The sequence below is a fragment of the Mangifera indica genome, chromosome 4 (genome assembly GCF_011075055.1).
Source record: "Mangifera indica cultivar Alphonso chromosome 4, CATAS_Mindica_2.1, whole genome shotgun sequence".
NCBI lineage: Eukaryota > Viridiplantae > Streptophyta > Magnoliopsida > Sapindales > Anacardiaceae > Mangifera > Mangifera indica.
This window is the reverse complement of record NC_058140.1, coordinates 3477101-3487902: the sequence shown is the minus strand read 5'-3', so window position 1 is coordinate 3487902 and position 10802 is coordinate 3477101. Positions and strand designations below refer to the sequence as shown.

The 10802-nt window shown below is 35.5% G+C and overlaps 1 protein-coding gene and 1 pseudogene across 1 annotated transcript; both read left to right on the top strand.

The window, feature by feature from the left end:
* Positions 1-223: 223 nt before the first annotated feature.
* Positions 224-3892, top strand: LOC123213665 (annotated as a pseudogene).
* Positions 3893-9006: 5114 nt separating this feature from the next.
* LOC123213006 (U-box domain-containing protein 21-like) lies at positions 9007-10528 on the top strand. Its single transcript, XM_044632315.1, has one exon. The coding sequence runs from the start codon at positions 9113-9115 to the stop codon at positions 10433-10435; it is 1323 nt and encodes a 440-aa protein (XP_044488250.1). The 5' UTR covers positions 9007-9112; the 3' UTR covers positions 10436-10528.
* The last annotated feature ends 274 nt before the right edge of the window (positions 10529-10802 follow it).

Genomic DNA, 10802 nt, shown 5'->3' with positions numbered 1-10802 from the left:
TTCCTGTATCTTTGTTGGACGGCTTGCAATTTATTGGATTAAAAATATATGAAATTCCAGACAGTCTGACTGAATAAATTTATCCTTTTCATCGTAATTTCCCCTCTCAAGCAAGAAGCCGACCCACAAGACGACTTTGTTCTTTTTCAGAAACTTGGAATTGCTGACAACAAGAGAAAAATTTATTTCTAGACAATTTTTGTATGCCATATTTCCTGAGAAAATGAATAAAGGCCATCTGGGTATTTCCCTCTTCTTTGTTCTCTCACTCATTCTCACAGTTTACTGTCAGTTAAGCCCAGATAGCTCACCAATGCACGCTCTGAGAACCAGTCTAGGAAATCCATCGTCATTGAATTGGTCTGACTCTGACCCGTGTGAATGGAGCCACATTATATGCGGGAACAGCAACCGGGTGACCCATATCCAAATCAGCCGCTTGAACCTGAAAGGAAGGCTTCTTCCAGAACTGAGGAACCTCACTTCCTTGATGGTCCTGGAAGTGGCAAACAATCAGCTCACAGGGCCGATTCCAAGTCTTGCTGGTTTGAGTTCACTTCAACAACTATGTTTCACCAACAATAATTTCTCATATATACCCTCTGATTTCTTCACTGGATTGACGTATTTAGAATCTGTGAGTCTTGATTATAATCCCTTCTCTTCCTGGGAAATTCCTGAAAGTTTGAAAGAAGCCACAGCTTTGACGAATTTTTCCGCAAACGGGGCTAACATTTCGCGGACAATTCCAGACTTTGTAGGAGATTCATTTCCAGGATTGATGAATCTACATTTGGCTTTGAACAATCTCCAGAGGTAAATTCCAGGGAGTTTTTCCAACTCTTCTATTCGAACACTCTGGCTGAATGGCCAAACTAGTTCTTATAAGCTCAATGGATCAATTACAGTGTTACAGACCATGAATTTTTTGACTCAGCATTGGCTTCATAGAAATTTATTCACAGATCCTTTGCCAGATTTTTCTGGGCTTGTATATTTGGAGGAATTAAGTTTAAGAGAGAATCAGTTTCCAGGCATTGTGCCTTCATCTTTGGTTAATCTTCCCAGGCTTAATTGTCAATCTGACACATAACTTTCTCCAGGGCCCGACGCCAAAGTTTAATAATTCTAATGTTCGCGTTGATATGGAAAATGGGACTAACAGTTTCTGCTCGGATGATCCTGGACTCAAATGCGACAGTCGGGTTAATATCTTGTTATCAATTACCGAATCTGTGGGCTACCCAATGATTCTTACACATGATTGGAAAGGAAATAATCCTTGTGACAACTGGAGGGGCATCACATGTAATCATGACAGAAATATTACCGATGTTAATTTTCCAGGATTTAATCTTTCAGGTACAATTTCTCCGAATTTTTCTATGCTTACCTTCCTGGAACGATAGATTCTTTCAAATAACTCACTTATGGGCACTATACCGACTGAGCTCATAACTCTGAAAGGTCTTGTGGTATTAGATGTTTCCAACAATCTTCTTACTGGTAACATGCCAGCATTCAGAGACAATGTAACTCTTTACACTTATGGGAATCCTGGTATTGGAAAAGATAATAATACTTTGCCTGCTCTGCCTGGAATTCCCCCTTCTCAGCCTGGAATTCCTCCCATTAACGATGATAATGGAGGAAAAAATTACTCTACTGGTAGGGGTAAGTACTTGAATGCTAGAATTGTTTTGGGTTCTGTAATTGGGGCCGTCTGCGGAGTGTTTATTGTTCTATTAGGTGTTTGTATGTGTATCAGAAAAAGGAAGTCTTATGTGTCGATACAGAATCAGAGTCTTCTTGAAATGCAAACTTCTGATGAAGGGGATGGAAGTGGGATTAAGCCTATGGCATCAAAGTGGAGTGTTAGTTCTGGAAGTGAATTCGGATGCATTTTCAATTCCATTTAAGTTTTGCGAAATGCAACCGATGATTTCAGCAAGGAAAACATTCTGGGATGAGGTGGTTTTGGGGCTGTTTACAAAGGCGAATTCCAGGATAGGACAGAAATTGCTGTAAAGAGGATGGAATCTGGAGTGGTCAATGATAAGGCCTTGGCAGATTTCAAGTCTGAGATTGAAGTTCTTTCCAAGGTTCGACATTGCCATTTGTTGGCCCTACTTGGCTATTGCCTGGATGGAGATGAGAGGATTCTTGTTTATGAATACATGCCCCAGGGGACTCTCAGCAGGCATCTGTTCAACTGGAAAGAGGAGGGATTGAAGCCACCTGAGTGGAAGAGAAGGCTTACAATTGCCTTGGATGTGGGCAGAGGTGTCGAGTATCTTCATGGTTTAGCACATTGGAGTTTTATTCATAGAGATCTTAAACCATTCGACATTCTTCTCGGAGATGACATGAGGGCCAAGGTCGCAGATTTTGGATTGGTGCGGCTTGTTCCAGAATACGGAAAGAATTCAATTGAGACAAGAGTGGCAGGAACTTTTGCGTATCTTGCTCCAGAATGTATAGGTAACAAATACATCTTCTGCATATAAAATCGTCCTCACATGTGACCAAGGATAAAAAATTTAGGATTATGCAACCTCTCAGGTAGGGCAGGATAGGAATTGAATTGAGCTCGAATACTTTCTAACTCAAGTTCAATTTGGATTAAAAATATTTTGGCTAAAGTTCGATACAAATTTGTTAAGTCAAAATTAATAGTAACTTAAGTTCAGTTTATATATAAAATAGTTCGCCTCAAGTTTGGTTTGAATTTATCACTCGAATCAATGATTCGAATTCATGGTTTAAATTTGTAATTTGAGTTTGCGTTTCATTGATAAAATGACGTCAATTCGTAGATGAGTCACAAACTTGAATCACGAATTCGAACAATATATTCAAGTCAGGAATTCAAGTTGAGTTCAAGCTATGAATCAGAACTACAGATTCGAGCTAAACTCGAGTTGAACTAAAACGAACATCCCTTCACTAGAGTTTAAATGACAAGCTTCTCTAACCCAAACTCAATTCGAATTCAAACTAAACCAACTTTCAAGACCGAACCAATTTGGTTTGAATCCACCTTATTCTTAGGTCCAGCGTCAAAAATTTTTTTGATTTTATTCTTATCTATCTCAAATAATGAGGCTCATAGAATTTCATCCTTACAAATGAATTAGGAAAACCTAATTTGTTTCATAGGTAAGTCTTGAGTTAGGGGTGGTCTAATTCGAACAAGTCAAGTTCTTACTGGAATTCTAATTTAATTTGATATCTACTCGTTTGTTCATTTAGTGATATTATTTATCATATCAATAATATTATTCACTCTATCATGATATTATTTATCCAACTGACTACCCTCAATGACACCTTAGGCCAATTTAAGCAAATTCAAAGTGGGCATTATGCTTTAGATTCAAGCTCAAGCAAACCTAGACTTATTTTGGCTCAGATAGAATCCACCTGGATGTGTAATATCAATATACGGTTGCACTGAGGACCTTTCCTATTATTTGGCAGTAACTGGACAAGTTACTACGAAGGTTGACGTGCTCAGCTTTGGCGTAATCCTGATGGACCTAATCACTGGCGGAAAAGCCATTGATTCAACCTCTCCAGACGATACGGTCCACCTTCTCACCTGGTTTCGAAGCATGCAAATCAAGGACGACACATTTCGAAAGTTTCAGAGTTGGCGGATCATTGTTGCGCCAGTGAGCCGTGCAGGAGGCCTGACATGGCTCACGCAGTGTACGTTCTTTCATCCTTGGTTGATTCATGGCGGCCGGCTGAGCCAGTTTCCGACGACAGCCGTGGATTTTTTGACTTCGACATTACCTGCAAAAGTCAAGAGACGACGAATTACTTCATTACAGATTCAGATTCTCGACCTTTCGTTACAATGGAGGAACTAAACCACACTGCACCATAATTCTTTACCCGGTGTGCTTATTGAAGAATGTTTAAGATTTCTATCAGTACTTGAATAAATAAATAAAAAGTACTTCATTTTGTGACTACAAACCATCAACATTTAAATTATTATTTTCAGTAAATTGTTGCTCCATAGATGAATGCTGATCTAGACCTGATATTATGCCTCCACCATTGTTAGCAAGGCCTTAATTGGCCCAAAGCCCTATGAATGCCTGATTGTCTCATCAACTGCAAACTCTTGACCCATTTCAGATTTTGTTTTTAGAGGTGGGTAGATCCATATCAATGTTCAACTCGAACGTGTTAAGTTTGAACAGGGATAGCCTCCGCTCAACTCATCTTTTCATCTTTTTTAACAGTTTTTTATTTTTTTGACGACTTTTTATCTTTTTCAATGATTTTTATCTTTTCTGACATTTCTTTTCTACACCTCCAGTAGATCACCAATCAAGTGAGTTAAGTTTGATCTCAAAATAATAGTTCTAGATTTTAGTCGAGCTTAAATTATCTCTTGTTAGAATTCTACTCAGCTTAAATCCACCTCTAGTTGTGTTCATGATTTCAAAATCTTCCCCACACTTGGATTTGTTTTCAAGTACTTCAAAAGATTAATATAAGATTTCAGCTAATTACTCAGATGAATTAATCTGTTTCTTACCATTGCATGTTAAGGAGAGAATGAAAATATGAAGCAGTGAAGTTTTACCTGTGACTTGATCTTCCCTTATTTATCCGCCAAATTGGAGTATTTTAGCAGAACCTTGGACTCAAATTTGGTAGGCACAAAGCCACCAACCATATAAGAAAAAACTTTTCCACTAGATATAGTAACATGTCCTGGGCAGGTCAGGTTGGTCAACAGTTTAAATAAATATTTAAAAAAAAATTATATACTTACCTGTACGTAAAAATAAATTTATATTATTCAATGATAATTGAAAAGATGTTAGGTTTAACTTTCAACAAATTCCAAACTTTAAACATCTTTTGTAACAATATAAGTATTAAGTAGGAATAAACCGAATCATAAAATTATTTAATCTAATTTAAAATACAAATAAATTTTATATCTAAATCAAATTGGATTGTCTTTCGATTAGAGGTATTAGTGGGTTGGGTCAGACCAAACTTAAGACCTATATAGTTATGGGCCTTAGGGTCAGGCCAAACCCCAAAAATACATAGGTTTGGGCTGTATTGGGCTTTAAAGAAGCCTACGCGTTAATTCTAATAAAAATATAATTTTTTATATTAAATTATTTATATTTTAATAACTATGTGAACAAAAGTGGGTTGACCCGTGCCAACCTGTACATTTAATATCCAGGCCTGAGGTCTGTCCAATCATAATACTAGATCGTGTCCTTCTAGATCAGACCGAACTGTAGGCCAACCCATCCCATTAGTAATATCTACTTCTGGTCAAAGTCTAATCTGATATTTAAATCCCTGGAAGGCAGGAGAGTTTGAATTTTAAGTCTGATTCTAATTACAAACCGGCCATCTTTCTAAATACCCAATAAGAGTTGGACATCACATTTTGTCACATCACCATCTTTTTTAATTTTACCAGTCCAGGGCATTTTTAAATTTCAAACTATAGTTGGTCTCAAATCTTCATGGCCGTCCAGGCTTGGCCTAAGGACACAGTGGAAGCCTTCGTTTTCCAGATGGTCTAAAACGAACAACTCTGCTGTGTCTCACATCATGTCACTTGTTTTTGGCTCACTGACGTTGTCCGACCGTAGTTAACTTTCTACTATTCTTGAAGCTGAGCCCTAAACAGTGGTTGTACAAGAGTTGCTCAACCTCTTTTCCACCTCTCTTTGATTTGTAAACATAATAAATTACTATTATCATTATTTATTGACCTCAAATTGCATTACAAAACTGATTTTAATTAGTATTTATTTTAAAAATAGCACCAACAAAAGGACTCTAAATTTATTATAGATTTAATTTGATGAAAGATAATTATGAACTATCAAAATTAAGATCAACATATGATATTTTTTATATGGTTTAACATGTTACACAAAAACTTTTATTCACAGTTATATCATTTATCAGAAATATATTAAACCTATAAACATAAAAATTAAAACTCGTATTATATAAAATTAATTGACTTGTATTAAAGTCTAGTTCACCACACGTATATACCACTCATTTTACTCACTTTTATTAAATACAAGACTTTTTTTTTCTTTTAGTCTCTAACAATCTGAATCATATCAGAAATATATTAAATATATAAATGTGAAGATTGAAATTCGTATTATACAAAACTAGTTGACTTGAGTTTAAATCTAATCTATCACATGTATATACCACTCACTTTAATTACTTTTATTAGATATGAAATTTTTTTTTTTTAAGTTTTCAATATAATTGATTTTTTATTACAATTTGACAAAATAATAGTATTTAAGTTAACTATCACATTCTACTCTCTCTATTATTTCTGAATAGAAATATTCATATTTGTTTTTTAGGTTAACTTAGGTGTAGATGACATTGATAGTTACTACACACTCAATTTATTAGGGTTAGATTCAAATCGAGTTAAATTTAAATTTGACTCATTTTACATACAACCAAACTCGAGCTTAAGCACATCGAGCTTGCTTCAAAGATATTTAAGTTTGAGCTAGAATTGAGTTTGAAACTCATGACATCGTTTTAATGTTTATTAGTTAAAGTGATATTATTTTGTATTGAATTTTTTATGCTCGCGAGCTTAATAAATTAAATACTCCTAAAGTTCAAACTCGCTTAAGATGGTCTTGTTTTAGATTTATTTAAGGCCAAACGACTATTTCCCACTTAAACTATGCAGAATTCTCAAAGTTTTCTCAATTAACTATGAAAATATCGTTTATTCACCTATGAGCAGTTAAAATTAACCGTGGTAAGGATAAAATCGTTATTTTCTCTATAATATTAAAAATAAACCAAAATATCATCTATTTTTGCCCCCCTAAACTTTAAAAACTAAAATTTTCCCCCAGCCTAAGTTTTAAAAAATGGCAGTTTCACCTTAGGGTTTCATTTTGAAATTTCCAGCTACATCTTCAGCTCCATTGCCGACGACCTCTCCCTCCTAAAGCATCATCTTCTTCCGGTGATCTCTTTCCTCTTATTTGGACGTCCAATCGGTGTCGGAGAAGCCTTGGGAGACGAAGAACTTCGTCGGGGAAGAGGTCGAAGTTCATGCTTCGGGAGGGAAGGAATATTACTCATTTATTCATGCTTGTTAATATCCGACAATCTTATGTTTAAAATAAATATGTATAATATTACTTTATATTTATACTTGTTAATATCCAATAATTATATATATATATATATATATATATATATATATATATATATATATATATATATATATAATTTTATATTTTGCAAAATAATTTTCATGTTACCTACTAACTATACCAACATTTTTAAAGTTTAGAGAGGTAAAAAGAGATAAAATTTGTAGGCGTTAGGGTTTTGTTAAATTTAACCAGTTATGAGTAGGGCTGGATTCGAGCCGAGCCGAGCTCGGCTCGGCTTTTTAATGGCCGACTCGAGTTTGGCTCGTTTTCAGCTCGGCTCGGTAGCAGCTCGGCTCGGCTCATTTTTTATATCAAAACGATATCGTTTTGTATATATATATGGATCAAAACAACGTCGTTTTGTATAAAAAAATTTTTAAAAAAATATACTGAGCCAGCTCGGGCTCGGCTCGAGCTCGATCGAGCCGAGCTGAGCCCGGCTCGTTTCGGACTCGAATCGAGCCGAGCCGAGCTCGAGCTGGCTCGGCTCAAATCCAGCCCTAGTTATGAGTAGGTAAACAATATTTCTATAGTTAATGAGAGAAATTTTGATAATTCTGCATGGTTTAAATAGGAAATAGTCCTTTGGCTTTTATTTAAATTGAACTTAAATTTAAACTTAAATAAATTTAAACTTGTTTTAGGTTTGAATTTATATTAATTTAAACAATTTATATAACTAAAATGGTTAGTATAGCGACATTTCCGTGAATTTGTTAACTAAATCCTGCACATACCCAGACAAGAATGACTTGATGGTCATCATTTTAAATGAACCAAAAGTTGGTACTTATCTAGAGAGACTAATTCGTGTGGGAAAATGCAAGGACAGATAACTGCAAGCTCATTTTTTGAATGCCTTTCTTATCAGACGCTGACACACCACAATTCATGCGCGTTTAACACTTGGGCGTACCCAAAACGGTGGCCCGGGTGCGCGTTTCCTACGCGTAAGGTATAAGTCTGAAATTGTGAAGCCACTGTTATCTTAATTATTGTACATAGGCCCAAGGAACTTATCCCCACTTTGTGCACATAATTATTTGAATAATATTATATATATTTATTTTAAATATATAAATAATATATATATTTATATATATTATTATATAATTAAATTTTATTTTATTATTAATTAAAAATGATTTAATGGTATAATAATATATAATAAATATATATTTATATGTATATTTAAAATAGGTATATAAAATTTTATTACTATAAAAATTTATAGTAATTTGATTTTTTGAAACTCAAAAATAAATATGTGTTATTTCATCAAGCATTGGGCGGGTAATAGTCACGTAGCCAAAAATAATAATCTTTTTTAACTAAATAATTATAAAATCCCTTTATATATATATATATGAACAAGTGATATATGATAATTTTGTAGTGAAAATATACTATAAAAACAAATAAATTAACATATAATTATATAATTGAATTATTTAATTATTAAATTTATTTTTAATTTAAAATTATTTAATTGAAAGTTAATAGAAGCAAGCTGGGGCATGGCTCACATGGCTCACGTATTCAGTTAAGGTTAGTCAGTCAGACCACCGACCCGTGCGTTGACGCCTTATTTCAAAACTTTGATTCATTCTAAACAAAACCCGCCGCACCCACTTCGACGCTTCATTTTACCATTTCAAACTTTCAACGTTCAAACTTTCATCTTTCTTCCTTCCTTATTTTTATTCAAATATTTTATCCTTTGAATGTTGAACAAAATCCAACCGCGTCTACATGCGTGTGTGTGTATATATACACATATGTATATGCCCATTTCCTATCTTCAAAAGCAAATGAGACAATTCACAAACCCAAAGCAAAACCATCTTCTCTTCTGAAAACGTACCTTCAATCGAATATTCTTAGCACAATTTATCATGATTTCTACATGGAGACGGCGGAGGGCTGCCAGGCGGGCGGCGAAGAAGCTGCAAGACGGGGAGAGCGGGGAGATGGAACTGACTATACCGGATCATTTCCGGTGTCCAATATCGTTGGACTTGATGAAAGATCCGGTGACGTTATCGACTGGGATCACGTATGATCGTGAGAATATTGAGAAATGGATTGAGTCTGGAAATGATAAGTGCCCTATTACTAAACAAGTTTTAACGAGTCTTGAGTCGATTCCGAATCATACAATAAGGAAGATGATTCAAGATTGGTGCGTTGAGCATCGGTCTCACGGCATTGAAAGAATCCCCACGCCAAGAATTCCTGTGAGCGCCATGGAAGTTTCAGAGATACTTTCGAAGATTACAATGGCGAGTAAAGAGATGGATCAAGTTAAGTGTAGAGATTTGGTGATGAAGATCAAGACTTTGGCGAAGGAGAGTGAGAGGAATAGGAGGTGCATTGCTGGAAATGGGACCGGAAGTGTTTTGTCAGCGACGTTTGAAGCTTTTTCGAAATCATTTTTCGAAGAAAACGCTGCCGTTTTGGAGGAAATATTGTCAGCTTTAACGTTAGTGTTTCCACTAGACGGAGAGGCTGTGTCTTATTTGGGATCATCTTCATCTTTGTATTGTATGGTTTGCTTTCTCAAGAATGGGGATTTATCCCGGAGAAGAAACGCCGTGTTGGCGTTGAAAATGCTGGTTTCATCGGAGCAAAGAATAGTAAACGTATTATCGAAGATTGAAGGCGCCATGGAAGCATTATTCAAGTTGATTCAAGAGCCCATTTGTCCAACTTCCACAAAAGCTTCATTGATAGTCATCAATCACATGGTCACCATTTCTGCCACAAGTGAGAAAATCGTTTCGAAATTTGTCAATATGGGGCTCGTCTCAGTGCTCGTAGAAATACTTGTGGATGCTCAACGAAGCCTATGTGAAAAGGCTTTATGCGTTCTGGAGGGAATTTTCAGCTTCGAAAAAGGGAGAGAAGAGGCCTACACTCAAGCCTTGACAGTGCCGGTTATAGTGAAGAAAATACTGCGGGTTTCTGACATCGCAACGGAGGTCTCCGTCTCCATTCTATGGAATCTCTGCAAGAATGAGAAGAGAGAGGAGAAATTTGCTCTGGCCGAGACTCTTCAAGTGGGCGCTTTTCAGAAACTGCTGTTGCTTTTGCAACTGGGATGCGCCGAGAAAACAAAGGAGAAAGCCACCGAATTGCTGAAGCTGCTGAATCTTCATAGGGATAGATTTGAGTGTATTGATTCCATGGATTTCAAAGATCTCAAGAGGCCTTTTTGAAGTGATGATTTACAGTTCAAGTATTGTACAAAAACACAAATCAAATCAAACATACAAATCATACAAACTTATCCGCAAAAAATTATCGTCCAAGTTTTCTTATGTTCTTAATTTGAATGTTGAATGTGCTTGATGTTCCATGAAGTCTTTCTTTGCAATGAAATAAAATAAATAATTTGTGTTAATTATGCTCATGTTCAAAGACATTACAGTCTTTAACAAGACTTTGAGCATTCATAGAGGCGTGATATGAGTAACAATATGAGAATACACATTAGAAATTTAGAATGAGACTTGACTGGTCAATATGGCTATGACATCATTGTTAGAAAATCTTATAATACGTGATTAATACATTTAAATGTTA

What these genes read in the sequence shown, in the direction of transcription:
- LOC123213006 (XM_044632315.1), top strand. Translation starts at nt 9,113, where the DNA reads ATGATTTCTACATGGAGACGGCGGAGGGCTGCCAGGCGGGCGGCGAAG.